Source organism: Oncorhynchus clarkii, chromosome 17 (assembly GCF_045791955.1).
Source record: "Oncorhynchus clarkii lewisi isolate Uvic-CL-2024 chromosome 17, UVic_Ocla_1.0, whole genome shotgun sequence".
Taxonomy (NCBI): Eukaryota; Metazoa; Chordata; class Actinopteri; order Salmoniformes; family Salmonidae; genus Oncorhynchus; species Oncorhynchus clarkii.
The window spans coordinates 65,652,754-65,677,836 of NC_092163.1; the positions used below are offsets into that span (position 1 = coordinate 65,652,754).

The 25,083-nt window shown below is 41.0% G+C and overlaps 2 protein-coding genes across 2 annotated transcripts; one reads left to right on the forward strand and one right to left on the reverse strand.

The window, feature by feature from the left end:
* Positions 1-2,271: 2,271 nt before the first annotated feature.
* On the reverse strand, positions 2,272-8,838 carry LOC139369887 (2-epi-5-epi-valiolone synthase-like). Its single transcript, XM_071109168.1, has 5 exons — positions 8,593-8,838; positions 3,787-4,426; positions 3,342-3,578; positions 2,805-3,057; positions 2,272-2,693 (listed from the first exon to the last, which is right to left on the reverse strand). Exons 1-5 carry the CDS (start codon positions 8,766-8,768, stop codon positions 2,608-2,610), a joined length of 1,392 nt encoding a protein of 463 aa, XP_070965269.1. The 5' UTR covers positions 8,769-8,838; the 3' UTR covers positions 2,272-2,607.
* A 1,719-nt stretch (positions 8,839-10,557) lies between these two features.
* LOC139371284 (uncharacterized) lies at positions 10,558-23,569 on the forward strand. The gene is made up of 11 exons (XM_071111570.1): positions 10,558-10,791; positions 12,347-12,536; positions 12,626-12,717; positions 12,813-13,045; positions 13,379-13,615; positions 13,704-13,778; positions 13,971-14,187; positions 15,236-15,444; positions 16,101-16,173; positions 20,726-20,843; positions 22,615-23,569. The coding sequence occupies exons 1-11, from the start codon at positions 10,776-10,778 to the stop codon at positions 22,808-22,810; spliced, it is 1,656 nt and encodes a 551-aa protein (XP_070967671.1). The 5' UTR covers positions 10,558-10,775; the 3' UTR covers positions 22,811-23,569.
* Positions 23,570-25,083: the final 1,514 nt, after the last annotated feature.

The window sequence follows — 25,083 nt, forward strand, 5'->3', positions numbered from 1 at the left end:
AGAGCAGAAAAGTAAATCAAATAAAAACAGTATGGGGATGAGGTAGGTAGATTGGGTGGGCAATTTACAGATGGACTATGTACAGCTGCAGCGATTGGTTAGCTGCTCAGATAGCTGATGTTTAAAGTTGGTGAGGGAAATAAAAGTCTCCAACTTCAGCGATTCTTGCAATTCGTTCCAGTCACTGGCAGCAGAGAACTGGAAGGATAGGCGGCCAAATGAGGTGTCGGCTTTGGGGATGATCAGTGAGATATACCTGCTGGAACGTGTGCTACGGGTGGGTGTTGTTAAAGTGACCAGTGAAGTGACCAGGCGGAGCTTTACCTAGCATAGATTTAGGTGCCTTTAATTTCAGAAAGATTAGTGGTTGTTTCAGGGTGTTTGTTTTCACACCAACGTAGTCCCTTTCAGACAATTTTTGTGAACACAGTGTGGTTCACTTAAATTCTTGTGCAGTGTGAACACTCCCAAGGAACTCAGCACCCTCAAAAGAGCATTTCGAGAGGTGGTCTGAGTTCGGTTCACTCCGTGGTCCAGTTATCTTTTTAAGGGCAATGTGAACACAAAGCTCCCCAGGTTCGCTTGTCATAACTCCCTCACCACACACTAGACTACTGCAACACCATTTCCCGTACCATAAACCCTCTCACATTGGTGCCACAAAAGAGAGGATATGATAATCTGCAGGGAAAAACATGCTGTTTTTGGATAGCCATTTTGATTAGCGATTGTCAATGATGCACAGAAATTCCAAAATATGTTTTTAGTTCAGATTATTTGTTTGCAACGTGTGATCTATAGGCTAAAAATGTTTCATAAACTGTTTATTCGATTGTGGGGTTTGAATAGTGTGAGGACGCCAACATAGGGTACAAAATCTGTTCTAGCAGTAGCCTACATTGGGTGTACAATTGTCAATTACAACATTATTTAATATGCAGTAATTATTCTGCTATTTATTCTGTTACCAATAATATTTACAGTATCTTCTGGTTACAATTATTATTGTCTCATCTTTTAACTAAATGCAATCTATTAGCTTACAAAATGTAAGTAAGTATATCTAGCTGTCCGATAACACATTCTGATAAAATGGATTGTCCTGCACTTTGTAAAAACTCAGAGCGCACTGAGTAAATCTTGGAAAAAGATCTTGGTTGCTTTTTAAATATAGCAATGTGAATGCAAAGAGGACTGAGCACTTTTGCTAATTGTACCCTAAAATTCACTTTAAAGAGGATTGGGATCGTTTTTTTTTAAAGAGGACTGAGATCGGTTCTTTTAAAGAGGACTGAGATTGGTTCTTTTAATGAGGACTATATGTGAAAACACCCTAAAATCCATTCACTGAACCTCAATATAATTAGCATTTCGTAGCATTGCCTTTAAATTGTTTAACTTGAGTCAAACATTTCAGGTAGCCTTCCACAAGCTTCCCACAATAAGTTGGGTGAATTTTGGCCCATTCTACCTGACAGAGCTGGTGTAACTGAGTCAGGTTTGTAGGCCTCTTTGCTCGCACACGCTTTTTCAGTTCTGCCCAGAAATGTTCTATGGGATTGAGGTCAGGGCTTTAGTAATTGTCACTCCAATACCTTGACTTTGTTGTCCTCAAGCCATTTTGCCACAACTTTGGAAGTATGCTTGGGGTCATTGTCCATTTGAAAGACCCATTTGCAACCAAGTTTTAACTTCCCGACTGATGTCTTAAGATGATGATGCTTCAATATATCCACAACATTTCTCAGCCTCATGATGCCATCTATTTTGTGAAGTGCACCAGGTCTTGGTTGATTTCCTTTGATTTTCCCATGTCAAGCAAAGAAGCACTGAGTTTGAAGGTAGGCCTTGAAATACATCCACAGGTACACCTTCAATTGACTCACATGATGTCAATTAGCCTATCAGAAGCTTCAAAAGCCATGACATAATTTTCGGGATTTTCCAAGCTGTTTAAAGGCACAGTCAACTTACTGTATGTAAACTTCTGACCCACTGGATTTGTGATACAGTGAATTATAAGTGAAATAATCTGTCTGTAAACAATTGTTGGAAAAATTACTTGTGTCATGCACAAAGTAGATATCCTAACTGACTTTCCAAAACTATAGTTTGTTAACAAGAAATTTGTGGAGTGGTTGAAAAACGAGTTTTAATGATTCCAATCTAAGTGTATGTAAACTTCAGACTTCAACTGTATTTTGTACAATATAAAAGTGCATTGCTCCTAAATAAAGTGTTTGTAATTGTGTATTTAAAACACAAAAAGTATTCATTTCTTAAACGATTTAATGAGAACATTTGAGACATCAAAAACATCAATAGCAATACAAATTCATCATACATAAAGTTTTGAATTTCCCTTTTTGTAATGTAGTAGTAAAACTGTGAGGGGCCGGTATTGTTCAATAGGACAAGACATCGCTTGCAATTTTCTATCAAATCAAGTCAACCTGAACAATCAACAGCACCAACAAATATCAGCTACAACAACTGTTGAGCATTCTAGATATCTGTGCCAACATGTCAAGCAGAAATGCCACATCCTTGTTTTAATCATTTAAATCATTAAAAGTAAATAATCTACAGTAATGCAAAATGTTTGGACTAGTTCAGGTCGCTTGGTCGTAGCTCATCACACCACTTCTCAAACGCTCTGTACAGGGTGTCATCACCTGTGTCATTATAGATCTCTACAGATGGAGAGAAAAAGGAGATTGTTAACACAAGCTTTGAAAATATATGCATTTTTAATCTTTGTTAATGTGCTGAACTCTAACTGAAAAACACGTCTGTCTCTTTACCTGCATGCCCTAGGCCAATGGGTAGAGGCATCCTGACCAGCCCACCAGAGTGTTTCAGCCTCTCACAAAGTGAGTGCTGCACTAGTGCCATGGTAACGTCCTGGTGCCACACAGGCAGCTCCAGCCCCCCCATGCAGCCTATAATCCGCAGCTTCTCCTCCTCTGTCATGAGGCCTCTCTCACGGGCCACATAAACCATGTAGGACATATCGATGTTCACCGCCTCTCCGTGCAGCAAGGAAGGGAGCACCTTCTGTAATAAGAAGGTCAGCGTTCAGTACTGTATCCATGCACAACTCTCTAGAGTGCAGTATTACTCATAGCCACACTGTTTATTGCCGCTAACTAACACAAACAGGTGTGAGTAAACCTGACACCATGCTCATCTGGCACATAGTTACACTAAAAATGGAACAGGAGGTGACAAACATGACATGATGACATATTGGTTCAAACCCGGTTACATACAGTAGCTCATGGAACTATTTGGCTTTGTGGTTATTTAAGGTGAAGCGGTAAAAATTGGTTGTACTGTACCATTTCCAGCTCTGGGCTGATAAGGTGACCAAAGTCTACTAGTCTGTCTAAATCGTCCTCCCACAGGTTGGGGGCCAGCTCCTCTAGCATGGCTTCTATGGCCATGCGTGTGGACACGGAGGCAGCATCTTTGTTGTCCCCCTGAAGACCGCTGTCAGACTGGAACTTGGAGTCCAACAGGAACCGGCCGTTGGTCTCCAGAAGCTCAAAGAGACCTCTGTGTTTCATCAAGGCCATCTGTAGAGCACACATCTGCATTACATTTACATTAAATACCAGTACATAAAACCAGATCTACAGAGCTAAATGAGCATCAACATATGATGTACTGTATATTGTTCTCTACAGTATAGTATACAGTCAAATAGTACAGCATTGTATCTTAAGTTCATGTACAGTCCAATATCTAATTCATATCTGTTGCTGTCAGGCATTGCCACTGTACCTTTAACATTTCGGCCAGCCCATTGGAGATGTGTCTTCGAGAAACAGTTTGAATGAAGGAGCGGTCTAGGAAAGCAGCCACCGGGGGTATGTAGCCACCCAGCTTATTTTTACAGTTGGCAAAGTTCACCCCAGTCTTTGCCCCCACGCTGGCGTCGACATAAGAGAGCAGGGTGGTAGGGACACGGATGTAGGGGGTGCGTCTCCTGTACAGGGATGCCGCCAAGCCCACTATGTCCAGGCAGACTCCTCCTCCGATGGCTATGATGGGCTCTGTGCGTCTGTCCAGGGAGAACTTATGGACCTCCTCCAGGATCCTCATCACCAGCTCCATGGACTTGTTCTCCTCGGTGGTGGGCAGGGGCAGGATCCTGTAGAGAACATTATGGGCCTCAAAGTAGTCTGTGAGCTGGCAGCCGTAGAGGTTGTAGACGGTCTGGTCCATGACCACGAAACGCCTGAGGGGCTTGGTGCTGATGCTGTTCCTCAGGGCCTCCAGCTGCTGGGGGTCCCTAATGTGCCCCAGGAGCAGGGTGTCGTTGCTGGGATCCAGCAGGCCCAGGGACTCAGTCACCTTGTAGGTGAAGATGATAGGGCTGACCACTGTCCAGGAGGTGCCTTGCTCCATGGTGCTCTCATAGCTGGAAAACGTGATATATTTGTCAGATTATTTTATGTACAGTACAATATGTACAGTAAATGTTCAGAGAACAAAGCCTGGGGATAAATGTAAATTCACACAATTTCACTTTCTGTGTCTACCGTACCATCCTTGCCCGTCCAAATAAAATATTGCAATATTGATAATATTTGACCGAGACACGAGATGACAGAAAGATTCAACAGTCTCAGATAAAGCATCCGAGTGAGCGAAACAGCGCCCCTCTGTCTCCTTTTGTGTGACCATGTATCTGATGCTTTCTGGATAAAAGGAGTATGGCATGTTATACTTCTTCTGTCCAGACAGCATCAGATACTAAGACACAGCGGCGCTGTTGCGCTCCCTAGTTTCAGCAGAGAGGAAGAGGCCAAGTGAGAGGGCTAAATAAAGGGACTAAATAAACCCAATGCATTTCAATGGACATAATATGCAGACCTGAGCTTATTGCCTGCAATCCCACCTTTGGGACAACGATTTGCATTGTTAGGGTGGAGACATGAGCGTCTCGTCATTATACACAGATCTCTGGTTTCAGCCACTTGTGAATTAGAATGGAAAGTTGACGGGTGCACAGTGCACTGTTCGGATGCTGGCTTTCCCTAAAGTAAATTGATGTTTTGCCAAAATGATATAATTACTCCAGTCAAAATACTTTACTAGAGAGCTTGACTTAGCCATAGAGGATCATTAGCTTCTTTCAAAAAAATAGCTGTGGATTATTTCAAATCACAAGTGCATAGGCCTATGCCTATTAGGAAAGCCAGCCATTTGGGCAGAGTACGTGGCAAAAAGCCTAGCTGATTATTGAGTTGCGGATGTCAGTGAAAAGCATGTCAAATGTGAAGATAATGTGTCTTGAGTATAATTTAAAATGTTGAGACAAGATGAGGGGTGTGTGGCGAAGACATGCTTAGTAAATGCACCGTTAATCCCCCTCATTTGGTTACATTCATTTACTGTTCTCATTCTCAGAGCGCAAATGTTGTTTACAGAGTTCACAACCTGCTACACTTGTGGGAAACAAGTTTTGGTTTATTTCATAAACATAATTTAGGAGTTTTGTCAGAGAGCACTCCATGTGAGCAATGAGCATGAGTGTGGTTTCTCTGTCCTGATAACTTTGAGGGAGAGCAAGCTAACCTGCTGAGTTGATACAATGTTGCACTTCACTAGCTATAGCTCAAGTCAAGACAGACAGAAAGGGAGACACATAGGCATGCAATTGAAAGAACGTGCATTTTATCAGGATAGGTTCTAATGTTTTTTATTTGTTGTCTTTAGACCTATGTATTTTACTTAGATAAAGATGTAAGTTATAGGCCTAGTGCTGCGTTGGCTTATAGGCTATCTCTGAGTTCCATGCACTCATTTCTTTAGCCACCAATGGATCATGGTGTAGGCTATCAATGTGTCCATATGGCAAAGGCTGGTGCTCTCTTTAATTTAAACTTTTAGATTTTAACCATTTTAATTCATATTTGTATGATTAACCATGTGACAATAATTTTGAGAAACTAAAACGTTACAAAAATGCTCATATAAAAATAATCATAACTGGCACGCAGATAAGTAAAATTGTAGGATAAATTGTAAGCTTCCACAAACTTGAAACTCACTAGCTGCCTTTGGTCTTCATTATAACAGCCATTAACAAAATTCAAAATACCGGAAGTCCCATGAAGTCAAATGCCTATCCAACTGATTTGTTCTGGCACCGGCCCTGGATCTCAGGCTTATGACAAAGACTGTTAAAATGGGACCAGATGAGTCTCTGCTTGGCACTCAGTATTAAGGAGATACATTGGGGGTAAGGCCCTGCGATAGACTAGTGTCATGACGTTGTCCTGGGGGTAGGTTTATGACAGTCATAAATACCTCTTCCCCCCTTTTTCCTCTCTTTACCCTACTGATGTTACATTTGCAAAACTCTTTGGTTAACATAGAGATTCTGGGAACATCAGAAGGTGGGGGGAAATGAACTATATTCTGGTAATCCGACCAATTGAACATATGCGGTGGTACTTAATGAATATGATGTCAGTTCGGTTGTCATCTGAGACATTCTCATCAATGATAAGATGACATAAACTCTACAGTGGAAAGTCTACACTTTCACATGGAATTGTTGTTCAATTTAAATGTTTGAATATGAAATTATAAAAAATTATAAGCCCTTGACGACAATATAACCTCCTGTTCCGAGGACGTGAGGACAACGGTCCGATGTCAGAATGGTTCAGATAATAACTACAGAACGAAGCCAACATCAGCGTGAGTTTTGGTTGCGAACTTTGAACTCTTATTCACTACAGAAGTGATACCTCCTAGCCGTTGAGTTAGCAACAGCCGCTGCAAACGAGGGTTAGGAAGGAACAGACAGAGTATCCCGTCTACCACACAACGACGTTACTACAACGTATTCAATTTACCAGCAGAGACATTCTTCAAAGGACGAAGGACTCGGTTGGGCAACACGGCCTTCCATCTACCACCAACCTACCGAAGCGCAGCTCAGAGTAAATATTTATTGCATTTTCCTTTTCCAAATGGGCGGTAATTTAGAATGCATAAGATACTGTATTTACGATAGCACAGCTTTGCCCTTTGTTCCTCAGTCTTCCCGCTCTTTCACTCAAACCCCACCCCTTTTCTTTTGTGTAACAAGCTGTCACATCTGTTCCGCCCGCTAGGGATGTTTTCCTTTATGATGTAATTTGTAATCAAGTTATGATTTAATTATGTGTATGTGTAATTCTGTGTGATTAGTTAGGTATTTAGTAAATGTGTCCTGTGTGAATGTAAGTATGCTCCCTCTAATTCTCTCTTTCTCTCTTTCTTTCTCTCCCTCGGAGGACCTGAGCCCTTGGACCATGCCTCAGGACTACCTGGCATGATGACTCCTTGCTGTCCCCAGTCCACCTGGCCGTGCTGCTGCTCCAGTTTCAACTGTTCTGCATGCGGCTATGGAATCCTGACCTGTTCACCGGACGTGCTACCTGTCCCAGACCTATTATTTGACCATGCTGGTCATTTATGAACATTTGAAAATCTTGGCCATGTTCTGTTATAATCTCCACCCGGCACAGCCAGAAGAGGACTGGCCACCCCTCATAGCCTGGTTCCTCTCTAGGTTTCTTCCTAGGTTTTGGCCTTTCTAGGGAGTTTTTCCTAGCCAACGTGCTTCAACACCTGCATTGCTTGCTAGGCTGGGTTTCTGTACAGCACTTTAAGATATCAGTTGATGTACGAAGGGCTATATAAATACATTTGATTTGAATAGTAAATAAATAATTAAACCCAATTTTGTATTACTGGTTCAACTTGTGAGCCAGGGTTCGTGCAGATAACCAAGAATGTACAACTTTCAGATGAGACTGAATTAAGATGACGATTAATATTGACTGCTATTGATGTAAAATATTACTAGGTCTTTAAGAGTTTATTCGGAAGATAACAGCTCTATAAATATTAATTTGTGGTGCCCGAAACTCTAGTTAATTACATTTACATGATTAGCTCAATCAGGTAATATTAATTACGGAGAAATTTTATAGAATAGCATGTTATATCACTTAATCCGGCATAGCCAAAGACACGACACTAGTGTCCTTTCCAGTTGGTGTGCTTGTACATCAAGATGCCTCACACTACAGAAACATGGGATAGGCTCCTGGTCCTATGAGCCATTCCGAATCACACAAGCCAAGTCTTGTGCAAGCCCACTGGGCACAAATGTCAGTTCAACACATCTAGCTTTGATTTATATATGGTTGAGTTGTCAACTAATGTGAAAAGTAAAATAATTTCACCATGCCATTGGATTTAGGTTCAAAGTTGGTTGAAGAAATTACGAAATTCCCTTATTAATGATTTTTTGCAAATCCAATCAGTTTTCCACGTTGATTACACGTCATCACATTGAATATTTTTGTTGAAATGACGTGAAAACAAGTTTTTGCCCAGTGGGAGGCTACTTATTTTATTACTTAAAGTCTAGCTAGAGGGTCTAATAAAATAAAGCATGTTAACATCAAGAAAACAAATGTATGACGATAATGTGCACAAACCTTATGTTTTGCTTAACGTTTTAATTTATTTAGAATCAATTGCATCCCTTAATTATATTTTAACACAAGTTTTACTCACATTTTGGCAGCTGATACTCGACCCTTTATATTTTTATTCAATTTATTTCCCGATTTGCGTTTCCATGTGCCCTTGACTTGAACTAAGTGAAACTCGTTCTTCTTTATTACTGCAATATTGTTGCATTCCAGTGGCTCTTCCACATGTGTCTTCCCAGTGTTTGCATCAAGTGACATCTTGATATATTTATGTATTGGAAGCTAATGAGTGACCGATGCAGAGACAAGTAACCTAATGGAGCATAATGTTCACCTCTCATTACTCTCTGTATATATACATATATCCTCGACAGCAGATCACTTCACTTCTGCCAGGGGAGGAGCAAGTATTTCCAGTGTGCTTATGAAAGTGTAGCCAAAACCATTGTGTAGCACGTGCCCCAGCATGATCCTTACACAATTTTTGGGAGTGATGTAATGAAACTATAGAATTATGTAAAGAGGGATTCCCCCACCCCCACAATAGGCTATATAATTGATTAGCCTACATGTTTTTAATGTAAAACATATTTAGGCTACTTAATAAAAAACTTTGACTCCACATCAATAAACATGTCATAGACCATTTGTAATTGTATACATACTGTATGTTTATATGTCAAGTCTTTTTTTTATTTCACTCGAGAAATAAGAGCAAGATAAAAACATTTGTAAAAGATACACATGTATTGCAAAGTTACATGTACAATTCTGGGATAATTGATAAGGGTTATGTATTTAGCCTACTGGGGGAGCCTGCATCAGACTTGCTTCTTGTGCAGAAAATGTGCTATCAGTCACTGATGAACATGCGAAAAAGGCTTTGGATATTATATATATCAGCATTAGCCTAGCCCTTTTTTGTGTGTGCCAAATTGACTGTAAGAAAAAAACATTTTTGTTTAGTTGAATTGTGGTATGTTCATTTACGTAGCCTCCTAGGCTACTTAACATACTGAACACAGGTATGCAACAGTTACAAGATAAAGTATTTGTTTGTGGCACTGGATGGATGTTGTCAGAGGTCAACATTCAATTGACCATTTTTCATCTGAGCACATCTGGTGTTCTGTTTGAAGAGTAAATATACATGTAGCATCTTCATTTGGGGCAGCAGATAGCCTAGTGGTTAGAATGTTGGGCCAGTAACTGAAAGGTTGCTAGTTCAAATCCCTGAGCTGGTAAAGGTAAAAATCTGTTGTTCTGCACAAGGCAGTTAACCCACTGCTCTTAGGCTGTCATTGTAAATAGGAATTTGTTCTTAACTTACTTTCCTAGTTAAATAAAGGTAAAAAAACAAAAACAATTTGAGACAGTTTGCTACAGCATGAAAATAAGCCTAATGTGGATTATAATTAATTGGCATTTTGATACTTAAAAAAAAGGGAAAATCAGGTTTGACATTTTAAAGTGGAAATTACAAACTTCAGAAGTATTTTTAAACCTCAAATGCACTAATCATTGCAGTAAAGTTGTCCAGCAACAGGGTAATCAAATTAAGATCCTACACCTGAAAATAAAGAGTAATAAAACTTGCAGCTGACAAAAAAAGCAGATGTCAGTCTAGGATGAGTCAAGATGAAAGTTTAAGATCAACGTTTTTGTAGAGTAAATGTATGATAATGGAAAATATGCACAGTCTTGAAGTAAAGTGATCATTCATGTCTTTGTATTGAGCTAAGAATCCATTCTATTTTATTTTAACAGTTGAATGATTTCACATTTTACATGGCTCATTTTAACACTTTAGCACCTCGTGACAAAAGTGTAGACATGATGGAAACAATTTGTATTTTTCTTTCATTACACAAGTGGCCTTTTTATAACGTCTGGATGCCTGAGCTGGACAGATACCGTGGCGCTTGACTTGGTTGAAGGTCAGCTCCATTAGACATAGCTGTGTTATACGGTTTGCGCCCACGTGATGACAGTAAAACGACCCGAAAAAACGCGAAAGGTTTACACAAAAAGTTTGACATCGATAGACAGATCTTACAGGTCAACGGACACGTGGGCGGAACTACTGTGTGGGAAACTAGGAGTTTATTTTGGGGAGTTTCGTAAGCCATCAGTAAAGATACATTTACACAACTGAAACGGGGTTAAGCTATATAGATAGACAGACAGACAGCTGCTTTGCCAGTCGCCCTTGTGATTTGACAACTTGTTGTGTATTTTGTATTACGAACGCCGTGGAAATTCACCATGCAGGCCGCCAAAGGTATGTCGGATCTTTCTCACAGAACTATAGCTATGATTGCAGAAGCTCGAAAGAATGAATGTGGTTGGGCTTGTTAGTTGCAGGAGAATGTCGCGGGGAAACATCAACTGGAAAGATGATAGGACACTTAAATAGTATATTCGTAATAATCCACTATTTGTGCATTATAAAACTAAACATTACATGTATATTAATTGTAATTGAATTAAATAACCTACATATAGGACTAGCTAGATGTGGTTGAGGTCAATGCATGGAACGCAGCCGTGGGGGGACTAGGACCCCGGATTGGCGCACATTTAACAAATCTGATCTAACAAAGTGGATATTCGTCAAGATTGATGTATTGTAACATGCCCACAATGTAGTTACTAACGTCCGATTTGAACATATGTGGTTGTTTTCGCTGCATAACATTTAGAATTGGTCCCTTTTCAGGTTTAGAATAAGTGAATGATTAATGCTAGTTTCCTAACTCCCGTTTGTAGTATCGCTAGCATACAGAAATCGGTGGTGGTAGTCTAGTTTTGAACTGTATTGTAGTTGATTGGTGACGATGGCATTAACATGTATTGGGGTTCACATCTATACAAGTAGTTTACTCCGATTTTTACATTAACATATTGTGAAATACACATAAACAATAGCCTAAATGTATGAGGTACCATAAGGCATCTTTCACCCACGCGTTTCGATGGCATATCCATGGTTTTGGTCGAGTTCCATTGACATCTTTACCGCATCTCTAGGAACATACACTTATAACCCCGCCTGTTGCAGTTATTTATTGGGCTCGTCCGTCCTTCCTAGAGCTCTATGTCCATCTAATGGTAGATTTATGTAATGACACAGAGTAGTCTATGAATTGTCCAGTGGGAAAAGTACCCAACTGTCTCTTGAGTAAAAAGTCACACAGCAAAATACTACTTGAGTAAAAGTATAAAAGTATTTGGTTTTAAATTTACTTAAGTATCAAAAGTAAATGTAATTGCTAAAATATTCTTAAGTATCAAAAGTAAAAGTAGAAATACTTTTACATTCTTTACATGAAGCAAACCAGACGGCACAAATATATTTTTTATTCACGGATAGCCATGGGCACGCTCCCAACACTCCAACATCATTTACAGACAAAACATTTGTGTTTAGTGAGTCCGCCAGATCAGAGGCAGTAGGGAGGACCAAGGATGTTCTCTTGATAATTGCGTATCATATGTAACATTCCATATGTAACAAGTACTTTTGGGTGTCAGAGAAAATGTATGGAGTAAAAAGTACAGAATTTTCTTATGAATGTAATGGAGTAAAAGTTCTCAAATATATATTAAAGTACAGATACCCCCCCAAAATGACTTAAGCAGTACTTTAATGTATTTTTTACTTAAGTACTTTACACCATTGGAATTCCATATTATTATAATGTCACTCCTTCTCTGTATCACCTTTCCCCCCCCCCCTTCTGTCTCAAATTGTTCATTAGTATAATAGCCTACTGTACTCATTAGGCCTATACTGTATAGGCTTGTGTACAGTTTTGGTCTTGTGTTCTCTGCAGTCTCTGACACCCCGATGGAATTCATGGTGGATTTCTTAAACAAAGCCAAGGAGATAGCAGATAGCACTGCCAACATTCCAGAGGAACTGAGAGTCAACCTACAGAAGGCCCTGGACATAGCTTGTGGTCTGGACGGCTACCTGGAGAAAATGAGCAGCCAGGAAAGTGCACCTCTCGCTGAGCTGTATCAGTGAGTAATTATCTTGTCCGTCCCACAGACACAGTTCACATGGATGGTTTCTGATGCACATTCTTACTTAATCCCATACGGATGTGTAGGAAAACGATGGAACACGACTGGGATAAAGTATTCGAGGAGGGCAAGACTCAGTTTCGGCTTCCAAAAGAGTGCATCACTGGGCATGTGGAAGGTGAGACATCTCTATTGGGTACAGTTGTGTAGATGCTTGGTTAGAGATACATATTTAAGTAGTGCTAAATATTTGTCTTGATGTTTCATTGGCAGGCCAGACTCTGAAAATGCTGGTTCACATGAGTAAAGCCAAGAGGATCCTAGAGATAGGCATGTTCACAGGGTATGGTGCTCTCTCAATGGCTGAAGGACTGCCCGAGGATGGGTCACTGGTTGCCTGTGAGATTGAGCAATATCTTAAAGAATTTGCTAAGCCCATATTTGACAGGTCTCCACATGGCAAGAAGATAACAGTGAAGATTGGTTCTGCCATGGATAGCTTGAAGGTGACTAACTACGTGTTGTGTAACTACATTGATTAAGTTTAGCCTGCAGTGATTACACGTGTTAGTCTACTTGCATAATAACCACGTTATATAGTTACATGTATATACAATGCAAACCAAATCACTTAAAGTAAAAAAAACTATTTGTAAGTGTAATAAATATGAGTACAATAAATAGCCAATTATATATATATATATATATATATATATATATATATATATATATATATATAACAACCATTATACCTAAGTAAAAGGTATACACTGTATCAGTGTATCTAGCTCATTGACAGTGAATGGTCCAGCTCTCTGATAATATTGTCTCTTTTAAAGGATCTGGCTGCAGCAGGCGAGCAGTTTGACATGGTCTTTATCGACGCAGACAAGAACAACTACATCAACTACTACAAGTTCATCCTGGACCACAACCTCCTACGGCTGAGTGGTGTGATATGTGTGGATAACTCTCTGTTCAAGGCTAAGGTCTACCTAAAGGACACCGCTGATATAAACGGGCTGGCGCTTCGAGATTTTAACCAGTTTGTGAAGAGTGATCTTCGTGTGGAGCAGGTGAGTGGAGAGACATGGCTTGCAATCTGTCTAATTATTACTGGGTGTTTACTCCTGTATTAGTAAATAAGGTTTTTCTTTTTTTAAGGTAATTGTCCCCCTCAGAGATGGCATCAGTATCATCCGTAGAGTACCCATGGCAACAGCATGTGCAGGCACACAGGTAACATATGACGCATCCTCAGTCAGAACCACACTTAGTGCCCGTGCTAAAAGGAAAAGAAAATGACTATCATTGTTGTCATTGACAGCTGTAGTTACTACCATGAGTCAAATGGTGACTTTACAGTACTTAAAAGCTCATACAGACTTTTCCCTTCACACTTATAACTCACTTGTGTGTGACTTGTCTCAGAGCAAGGTAACAGACGATGAGGTATTCCGGGGTTTGAACGGGAGGTCGATCCTGGACCGGATGCGTCTGGACGGCAGGGTGGCCTACGTGACGGGGGCAGGCCAAGGTATAGGCAGGGCGTTCGCACATGCCCTAGGAGAGGCTGGTGCCAAAGTGGCTGTGGTAGACCTGGACCAAGGGAAGGCTGAGGGCGTGGCAGAGGAGCTCACACTGAAAGGTAAGGCTTTGGCATTAGCACACACCACTATGATTGTCACAATGTTGGATTTTCATATTAACCTTCCATGTATTACCAGCAGATGGTGCTCTACTGTCAGGGAAAAGTCAAGGAAATAATGAACATCATTGTTCCCCTACTAGCGGCCCAAGATTTGAATTGTTTTATTTTATTATTGTTGGACATTATGTAAAAATACCCCCACGCATAATAGAGAGATATACGCTACACTGAGTGTACAAAACATTAGGAACACCTTCCTAATATTGAGTTTGCACCCCTCCCTTTTGCCCTCAGAACAGCCTCAATTCATCAGGGCATGGACTCTACAAGGTGTCGAAAGCGTTCCACAGGGTTGCTGACCCATATTGACTCCCACTGTTGTGTCAAGTTGGCTGAAACCCAGCAGCGTTGCAGTTCTTAACACAAACCGGTGCGCCTGGCACCTACTACCATACACCATTCAAAGGCACTTAAATCGTTGTCTTTCCCATTCACCCTCTGAATGGCACACGCACACAATCCATTTTTCAATTGTAGCAAGGTTCAAAAATACTTATTTAACCTGTCTCCTTCCCTCCCCTACACTCCCCTACACTCCCCTACATCTACACTGATTGAAGTGGATTTAATATGTGACATCAATAAGGGATCATATCTTTCACCTGGTCAGTCTATGTCATGGAAAGAGCAGGTGTTGCTAATGTTTTGTACACTCAGTGTATGTGATTGTATGCAAACGTAAGCCATTGTTTGTTTTAGTGAAATATTATATCTGTTTTGACTTCTTGCGGTCACTTTGTAGTCTACAAATGATTTGTAATTATGTTCCGACCCCCTGACCTTCCGCTCAAGAAACCATCGGCTGAATCTAGTTCATTATCCCTGTTGTATATTGTAATCTGATTATATTATATTTTCAGACAAAACTTTCATCTGCACCACATGGCACCATATTTTGCATATGAAGACACAAAATAGTAATAATATCAATCATTTCGAACTTGCCTATTATTGCATTTTAAATAGCCACTACTTTTCAATCCAGGGATAAATTGCATTGCGATTACTGCTGACATCAGCAAATCGTTAGAAGTTGAGAGGATGATTGACAGCATTGTGTCCAAATGGGGAGCGATCCAAATAGCATGCAACAATGCAGGGATCAACATGAACTCAGCCAGTGAAGACACCAGTCTGGAAGAGTGGGACCAAACCTTTGATGTCAACTTGAGGGGGACCTTCATGTGTTGTCAGGTGTGTGATTTCTCTACTGTATTCTGTTGTAAGCCTAGGCCACTTATAGGGGACGCCTGATCTGCACTCTCATCTAGGATTGATGTGCCCAGCTGGTAATACACTTGTGTCCCCAGTGGACCGGCTGAATGCGGCGTGAAATGGTGTTGGAAAATGTTTTATTAAAACGGTACACATATTTTTCACATTTTTCCCCAACTGCCTGCCATTAAAGCTTGTTAAAGAGGAAAATTATGCCTTTGCAGCCTGACTGCAGGATGCTTTATGTACGAGCCGGTCCACGGGGGACACAAGTGTATTAACGGTTGGGCACATCAATCCAAGACAATAGTGCAGATCTAGAGCCCACTATTGGCAGCCTAGGCTAGTATGCTACTGTAGGCCTGTGTGATCTATTTCATTACTCAGAGGGTCATACCAGTGACATAAGTCTGTCTGGAAAATGGGAAACATACAGTTGTTTGCATTTGAGTTTACACGTCTAACTGTTTTGGGGGGGAATGACGTGTAAATTACACATGGAATATATGAGAGTTTGAGTTAGGGTCTATGAGTAAGTATGAATAATAATGAAAAGTGTACACACAGGGTGTCAATACTAAAAGTGTGATGAATGTTTCTAATATGTGTCCATTCTCCCTGAATTCTTGCCTCAGGCTGCAGGTCGTGTGATGCTGAAGCAAGGATATGGGAAGATTATTAACACAGCGTCCATGGCCAGTCTAATAGGTTAGTGAATATTCTATCTATCCTGTATGTTCCCTTTAGATTTCATCAACGTTTTAGAGGGAGAATGTCTTCCTTTCATCTCCATGTATGGTGAGTCAATAAAGAATGGTGAGTCAAGTGAAGACTGATGACCTGAGCTTTGTTGCTGCATTGATATGTCTCCTATAGTACACTGAGAAGTACAGTAATGTAATACTCATCACAGTGATTTTGTGCACCAGAACATAATTGTATACGGTTTGTTTCTGTAGCGTTGCGAAACGACTTCAATGGGCTTGGTATTCTACAGTCTTGCCATTTCAGTGTACTTTAGTGAACTTAGTGACAGAGGAGGAAACTTGGTGACCCATTTCACAAATGCAATCTTCTTCTTTTTTTTAAATATAATTGCTAATACTGCTAATCTTCACCATATAACTGTTTATTCAGGACAATGCTATAGTGATTTATCCACCCACATTATTATCCCGCTGCAAACACAGTTAGTTGTGATTGCTGCTCATCAAGGCACTTTTGCATCATAATAAACATCCATCTCCTGAGCTCTAGGGAGGATGTGTTAGTAAGGAAACCTGAGGTCCAACATGTAAAAGATTTCCTGTGCAACAACCCTGCCTGCCTCGGTAAAGGGCTGTGTTTAAGCAGCAGATGCTTTTGCATTTTACTAAGTGCATTGTGAAATGGGAGTTATTCCCAGCCCAGTGTAAATCCTCCTACAGGTTCCTCCAGAGAAACAGTAACACTTCATCAGCAGTATAGTCATCGCCAATAAACTGCTGTGACATATGGGCCTGAGTCCCAACTGCAGGGGCAATCTGTAAAACAGGGCCATGCTGGTAAATAGAGGATGGCAACAAAAAAAAGTGATCAATTACTCAGTTCCGCACAGTCCTGCAGGAATTTACTTTACTGGTCTGGACATCTGTTACAGTATCGTCATAATGAATAATCAGAGGGGACCTGTTTTAGCCAAGTAGGGTACCAAAAAGCAGCCGTGAATGTGTATTTTAATTGGACAATGACAGCTTTTTGTCCATCTGCTGAATAAAATGTGTTTTTCCCCTCCCCTGTACATTTGAAGAGAATGATGGTAGGCCACACAAAGGAAGAGCATTTTTTACATGCTAACAAAGCTGTATTTGAGAGTAGATGTAAAGTATTTGACCTGACTAAGGAGGATAGAGAGAATCATGTCAGCGGCACGCTCATTCAGCCTGTGTACCATCTTTACTTCCTATCTGTCCTGAGGACTTTAGTATGTGTAGGCCTGTGATGAAAAGGGCTCGTTTCCCCCCACTTAGAATGGGCAATAAGTAGCAGGGGGGATGTTAAAGAGGATTTTAGACAGTGCTCTCTTTCTCCCTCTCTAAGGATTACTGCTCTTAAAGACGGAAAACATCAATGCAGGTTTATTTGAAGGATGAAGGCCTGTTTTGAACGGTATTTTGGAGCTGTATCATCAGGTCTTCAGTGAGGATTAGCACTGTTAGGCTTTTTTAGCTGTGTTTCCTGTCCTGATAAATCGGCTTTCACCTTCAGTCTGGGTGTAAGCCCTGGGCTTTGCTCCTCCTCACGTGCTCCTCCTCTCCTCCAAGGCTGGGGTCCTACCCAAGGGCCTGCACCTCCTCCTCAGCCTCCTCACTCCATCATGGAAGCATCCTCCATCCTCTTCTCTCCTCACATCAGCTCTGTTCCTTTCTAAACAAACGAGGGACCGTGAATCTCCTGTCCACTCTGTCTCCCCAGGACCAGCCCCTGCCTCTCTGCAGCTGTGTCATATTTATCATCTCTGTTCCGACCGAAGCAATTTGGCAGTGAGATCAAGGGGCGACGAGGTTAACTACTAAAGTTGTATGTAACTTGGAGGCTTCCCTGTGATGATTAATCAACCAGAGGGAAATTAGCCGCTGTCCAAGCATCCCATGCAGTGTGCAGCATCTGTGATGGTCAAGGCAAACAAATGGTGTGTTGCCTTTGTATTTTGACATGGCTTTATCCACAGGGTCCCAAGTACCTAATGGAGGTGTTTTCATGTAGCATGCAGTAGAAACCAGGGTGCTGAGTTATGATTGAAATGAAGAAATGCATAGAATGAATAATATGCAGGGGTACTCGAGTGGCGCAGCGGTCTAAGGTACTGCATCTTAGTGTAAGAGGCGTCACTACAGTCTCTGGTTCGTATCTAGGCTGTATCACATCCAGCTGTGATTGGTAGTAGCATAGGGTGGTGCACAATTGGCCCAGCGTCGTCCGGGGTAGGCCGTCATTGTAAATAAGAATTTTTTCTTAACGGACTTGCCTAGTTAAATAAAGGTTTAAAAAAAATACAAAAATACTCTCAGAGAAAGTCTACATTGTAGTGTGTGTTTCATGGTTATTAGAGGGGTAAGGTCTGTCTTTTGGACATTGAGTGCAGTTTATATGGTTATTCCAATTTTTTTTTGTGTTACAGCCTGAATTCAAAATGGATGAAATTGATTTTTCCCCCACCCATCTACACACAATAACCTATAATGACAAAGTGAAAACATGTTTTTAGAAATGTTAGCAAATTTAATTGAAAATGAAAACATTTACATAATTATTCACACCCCTGAGTCAATACTTTGTAGAAGCAACTTTGATGGTGATTACACTTCGAGTCGTCTCGGGTATGTCTGTATAAACTCTACACATCTGGATTTGGGGATTTTCTCCCGTTCTTTCTTGCAGATTTTCTCAAGCTCTGTTAAGTTAGATGGGGAGAGGCGGTGAACAGCAATCTTCAAGTCTTAGGATTCAAGTCTGGGCTTTGGCTGGGCCGTTCAAGACTTTCACTTTCTTCTGAAGCTATTCCAGCGTTGCTTTTGCTGTATGCTTTGGCTCATTGTCCTGTTGGAACGTAAATCTTCTCCCGAGTCTAAGGTCGTTTCACTCTGAAGCAGCTTCTAATCAAGGAATTGTCTGTTGTGCCTGGTTTTCTCCAGCGCTTTGAATTCAGGCCAAAGAATTACATATTTGTTTCATCGGGCCACAGAATCTTTTGCCTTGTGCTCTGTCTTTCACATGCATTTTTGCAAACTCCAGGCGCTGCTGTCGTATATTTTTCTCAGAAGTAGCTTCTGTCTGGCCTTTCTCCCATAAAGCCCTGATTGGTGAAGTGCTTTAGAGACTGTTGTCCTTCTGACAGGCTCTCCCATCTCAGTCAACAAACTCTGTAGTTCTGTCAGAGTGGTCATTGGGTTCTTGATCACCTCCCAAGGTCCTTCTTGCCCAGTTGCTCAGGACGGCCAGCTCTAGGCAGAGTCTGCGTAGTTCCATATTTTTTTTATTTCCCAATGATGGAGACCACTGTGCTTTTGGAAACTTTCAACACTAGTATTTGTTATATACTCTTCCCCAGATATATGCCTCAACACAATTCATGGTATAGTTTCTGCTCTGACACAGATTTGTCTGTCGGACTGCCAGATGGTGAAGCGTGATTAATCACTCCTGAGAATGCGTTTCCACTGCTCCAAAGTCCAATGGCGGCGAGCTTTACACCACTCTAGCCGACGCTTGGCATTTCTCATGGTGATCTTAGGCTTGTGTGCGGCTGCTCGGCCATGGAAACCTATTTCATGAAGCTCCCGACAAACAGTGCTGGTGCTGATGTTGCTTCCAGGGGCAGTTTGGAGCATGGTAGTGAGACCATTTTTACATGCTAAAGCACTCGGTGGTCCCGTTCCTTGAGCTTCTATGGCCTACCACTACACGGCTGAGCTATTGTTGCTCCGACATTTACACTTTGCAAAAACAGCACTTACAGTTGACCAGCCAGGGCAGCTCTAGCAAGGAAGAAATTTAACGAACTGACTTGTTGGAAAGGTGGCCTCCTATGACGGTGCCACGTTGAAAGTCATTGAGCTCTTCAGTAAGGCTTATCTACTACCAATGTTTGTCTATGGAGATTGCATGGCTGTGTGCTTGATTTTATTCACCTGTCAGCAATGGGTGTGGCTGAAATAGCCGAATCCACTCATTTGAAGGGATGGTCACATACTTTTGTATATATATTGTACACTGCCAACTGTGGGACCTTATATAGACCGGTGTGTTCCTTTCTAAATCATGTCCAAACAATTGAATTGGCCACAGGTGGACTCCAATCAAGTTGTAGTGACATCTCAAAGATGATCAAAGGAAATTGGATGCACCTGAGCAAAATGTGGAGTGTCATAGCAAAAGGGTGTGAATACTTATGTAAATTAGATATTTTTGTGTTTCATTTTCAATAAATTTGCTAACATTTCTAAAAACATTTTTTTACTTTTTCATTATGGGACATTGTGTGTCGATGGGTGAGGGTAATTTTTATTATTTAATCAATTTTTTATTCAGCCTGTAACACAATGAAATGTGGAATAAGTCAAGGTGTATAAAAACTCTCAGGAATGAACTGTATGTGTTTTAATTAGTTCAAGTTTAGTTTAAAACAAGTGATGGACAACAATACAAATCAAATAAATACATAAACCTATGCAGGTGTAGTTGGACCAATACTACTTGACTTGATTTGTCCCCTCTGCAGTGCCCCATCCACAGAAGCAGCTTGCCTACAACACCTCAAAGGCAGGAGTGGTCAAACTGACACAGACACTTGGCACAGAGTGGATTGACAGAGGGGTCCGAGTTAACTGCATCTCACCGTAAGTTTGTGTCCCAAATGTTAGTTTTATTAAATGGCCTGGCTTCAGAATAGGCCTATAGTGTCAATGTCAGATCTTATCTGTATCACCCATTGTGTTGTGTGACCAAACTGCACATTTTAGAGTGGCCTTTTGTCCCCAGTACCAGGTGCACCTGTGTAATGATCATGCTATTTAATCAGCTTCTTGATATGCCACACCTGTCAGGTGGATGGATTATCTTGGCAAAGAAGAAATGCTCACTAACAGGATGTAAACAATTTTGTGACCAAAAGAGAAAAGCTTTCTGTGCATATGGAACATTTCTGGGATCTTTTATTTCACCTCATGAAAAATGAAACTTTACATTTTTGTTCAGTATGTATTGCTATTTGTTGAGCTGCCAAGAACAGTAATGATGAGAAGCGATTGAGTGTTTTCCTCCATTGTAAAAGTTCCATTTAAGCCCTCTAACAATGTGCTCAGGCTTAATTAGATGGCGTCTTTAGGGAGGAATCAAACAAACACTTGCTCTAATTGTTATATTCAATTAGGAAATCAAATGAGCATTCTCACTCCAAGTGTCTCCACAACAATAGCACATTGTTTGTATCTAGTTGTCTGTGAAGCTGTGTGGCGGTGAAGAAGAGAACAGAGGAACACTTCGCTGCGCTGTGTATGTGTGTGTTAAGTCGAGCATCCCTTAGCCCCAGCGAATCCGTCCGGTGGCTCGGCATGCGGGGCCCGTCACCACACCCAGAACAAAGCACCCACTCTGCTTTATTTATCGACAGCTTGTTTGCTCATTTTAATTTGCAAAGAAGCAATTCTTTCCCCCTTCTAACTGGCTGTCTCAATGGGGCGCTGATTTCGTAGAAGTGACCGTCAGTAAATATGCATAAAAAGGGACACAATTAGCGAGTGCGAGGTTGACTGTAGCTTGATTTCATTGGCAACTTTATCCCCGCCGGTGATAAGCTGCATTATCTAGAAAATTGGTTGAGGGAAAACAGCACCTCTGATTGCCAGGAAAGGTTCCAGATAACAGGGCGCTGAAGAGAAATATAATTGAGGTGGAATATGTTAACCAAGGTGTCACATGCTTCTTGGAGCCGCTAATTTATCCAAATGTTGGAATTTGTATCAAGGCACAGCCAGGAATACTGCATGCCTAACATGTCGGGTACGGGCTAAAGATGAGTCCACCGTGAAGCTTTTAGTTACTTTCATAATGGTTGTGTGAAAAGCCTGAAGTCGTCTCACATTAGACACAGCTGTGTTGACACGTTTATCCAAATTATATATTTCAATAGGTGGAGAGAAAATCATTGGTCATGATAGATTCATTCTGACACAAGCATTGTCTAAACATGAAAGTACCTAAGACTCAGAGGAGGAAATCACTATAGTACAAACATACCTGTTTCTTTTAAATGCCACTCAAGCACTATGCCTGAGAATCAAACCAGCTAAAGCACATATCAGGCAGGAATCAGGGAGACGCAGAGAAAGTGATAATGTACAGGCTCCTGAAGGCAAATTACACCTAGGATCCTGTCGTACCCGGTGGTGCTTCCTGCGACGTGCCAGTCATTTAACACCACGCGTCCCACTGTAAATATCATCAGAGAGATGTACCCTTTTTCTGAAGGGTAATTGGGTTTATTTATTATTTTATTTTGGTTACCAAAGTGGTGGCTCTGAAACGCCACACTGCTGTCACTCCTGGCTTTGAAGTCTGGTGTCTCTGAATTCTCTTTCCCTCCAACTCTGTCTCCCTTTTTCTTTTCAGGGGGATTGTTGACACCCCTCTCATCCACTCGGAGAGTTTGAGGCCTCTGGTGCAGCGCTGGCTGTCAGATATCCCTGCTGGACGACTGGCTCTAGTGACAGACCTGCAAGCTGCAGTGGTCTACTTGGCATCTGACGCCTCCGACTACATGACAGGGCATAACTTAGTCATAGAGGGTGGGCAAAGTCTGTGGTAGAGAGGGAGAAGCTTAATTTTTCCCACTCTTGGTTCACTCTTGGGAATAGACACCCACCGCAGGTGGCTGGTGGCACATTAATTAGGGAGACGGACTCATAGTAATGGCTGGAATGGAATGATATGGAACACTTGGCTTCCATGTGTTTGATTTCACTCCATTCCAGCCATTATTATGAGCCGTCCTCCCCTCATCAGCCTCCTGTGGCGACCACTGTGACTGATCTCCACAGGGAAGACTAGAGTAACAGAGATTAGGTCAGAGTGATTACCTCCCTGGTTTACCATTATGTCAGATTGGAGATTATTTTACAGTTTCATATAGTAGTCTTCACATAAAAGGGACATTTATTTCCCTCACAGTTGTACTTTCATATCCCTATAATTTTCTTGACAGAAATGCACACTTTGTCGAAAATCCTTTTTACTCCTTCTACATGGTGCTATCCTTTGGACATCTGTGTTTTTATACAGAAACATTTTTCACGCTGGAATCTGTGAGTGACTCTTATAAACAGGTTTTGACACCATTTGCCCCATCAGAGGTATTTGTTTCGTAAGTGAAAAGTACTTGAAACGGGTTCATAGTTCAAGATTTTAATACACTGAATGCATGCTGCTTTCTACTGTGCAAGTGCAGTACGTACTGGATATTAGATTGTGAAAGATGGGTTGGGCATAGTAGAAAGTACTGAGATGTGTATGACAAGATACTGTACGAAATACAGTCGGTTTATAAAATAAACACTATCAAACTTAATATTGTAACTAATCCTTTCCTTATGGGGACTACATACTGAACACATAAATATGGTTTCAAAGCTAACTAGACATTCTATGCATATAAATGTGTAATAACTCCCTGTTTGACAGTCCTGGGATGGTTGTGTTTCTCCGGGTACCATAGTGTACCCCCCCTCCTTCAGCTCTTCTCTCTCATGGTTTTGCTGATTGGTCCCCCAAGTGGTGCTTACAATCCACATCTTAATTGCTCCCTGTACTGTTTATGTGCTGCAAAACAATACTTAAAGGAGGTTAGCTGAGGGCACGGCCTTAGTCACTGCAATTATACCAAAGGAGTGTCCAATTAGCACCATCCATGCAATGAGACGGTGCTTGTTTGTGTGAGAAACTTCTCGCTATTAGTGGCCATACTCAGATTTACATAATGGGGTCCCTTATTAACGGGGCTAGTGAGTGAGAGGATCCTGTTTAGATATGGAAAGATCTGACGATCTCTGCATTTCAGTTGGATTTAATGTAGAAGACATACTAAACCTGCATGGTAGATAGACACAACTTCCTCACAGGACAATATCAGACATTTGATTTCTGTAAACAGTAAATGTAAGAATTTATCCAGAATGACCTAATAAACATCTTAATATAACGAGAGTAGAATATTAGTTAGGCATTTCGTCAGATGGCCACAAAGGGGCAGTCTAGAGATGGGGAGCTACAGATATTTGCTGTTCTCTACCTTTCAGTATACAGGATAATCACTGTTTGAATGTGGGGTTATCAAGAACATTATTTGCCATTATCCGAGGGTAGCAACAAAGTGTCTGCTATATGTTTATGTGAGGAAATTATGATTGAAATGACATCCGCAATTCTAGTGTGCAGCTGGACATGGGAATGAATTTGTGTTGAAATGTTGAACAAACGCAATGTACAGTACTTTCAATTAAAATGAAACAAATAGTTACATTTCCAATGTATGAAAAATGTCATTACTGTATATTCATCTGTTGCTACTGCTTGCCAAGAGATGAGGTGAGTAATTGTCGAGGTTCACAGTAATTGTTATGCAGGTATCTACACAGTTTATGTTGGGAATTGTAATAACTGTTCTGATTGTAATCTGTCTTAATCTTAACTAAAGACAAACATTTACATGTCAGTTAACAATTTAAATTGTGGTTTTCCATTAGTTGTACCTAAACACAGGTCGACTGAGGTCATACATACAGTAGGTGTATCATTTTGTCAATTCATTAAAGTGTAGCCTATAGTTTTTAAGGCATAACTATTGTAGCATTCACAGCAAGATGTTAAACTCCATCCTCTGTAGTACTAGTGCCTACAACACCACACTTTAGTCAGGAGTTTATTCACAGCATAATTCAGTCTCAACTGTTTTGATGTTATTATGTTTTGTATTGCTCTAAACGGTTTCAAAGCCCTTTTTGAAGATCTTGTTTTCCCTGGAAAGCGCAGCCACGAGCCAAATTCTGTATTTTGAGCTGAAAATGTGATCTCTCCAAACCTATG

What these genes read in the sequence shown, in the direction of transcription:
- LOC139369887 (XM_071109168.1), bottom strand. Translation starts at nt 8,768, where the DNA reads ATGTCACTTGATGCAAACACTGGGAAGACACATGTGGAAGAGCCACTG. An exon ending in CGAGTATCAGCTGCCAAAAT is followed by an intron (nt 4,427 to 8,592) that starts GTGAGTAAAACT and finishes CACGTTTTCCAG; the next exon opens with CTATGAGAGCACCATGGAGC. An exon ending in CATTGGCCTAGGGCATGCAG is followed by an intron (nt 2,694 to 2,804) that starts GTAAAGAGACAG and finishes CTCCATCTGTAG; the next exon opens with AGATCTATAATGACACAGGT.
- LOC139371284 (XM_071111570.1), top strand. An exon ending in CATCACTGGGCATGTGGAAG is followed by an intron (nt 12,718 to 12,812) that starts GTGAGACATCTC and finishes TTTCATTGGCAG; the next exon opens with GCCAGACTCTGAAAATGCTG. An exon ending in CGAGTTAACTGCATCTCACC is followed by an intron (nt 20,844 to 22,614) that starts GTAAGTTTGTGT and finishes TTTTCTTTTCAG; the next exon opens with GGGGATTGTTGACACCCCTC.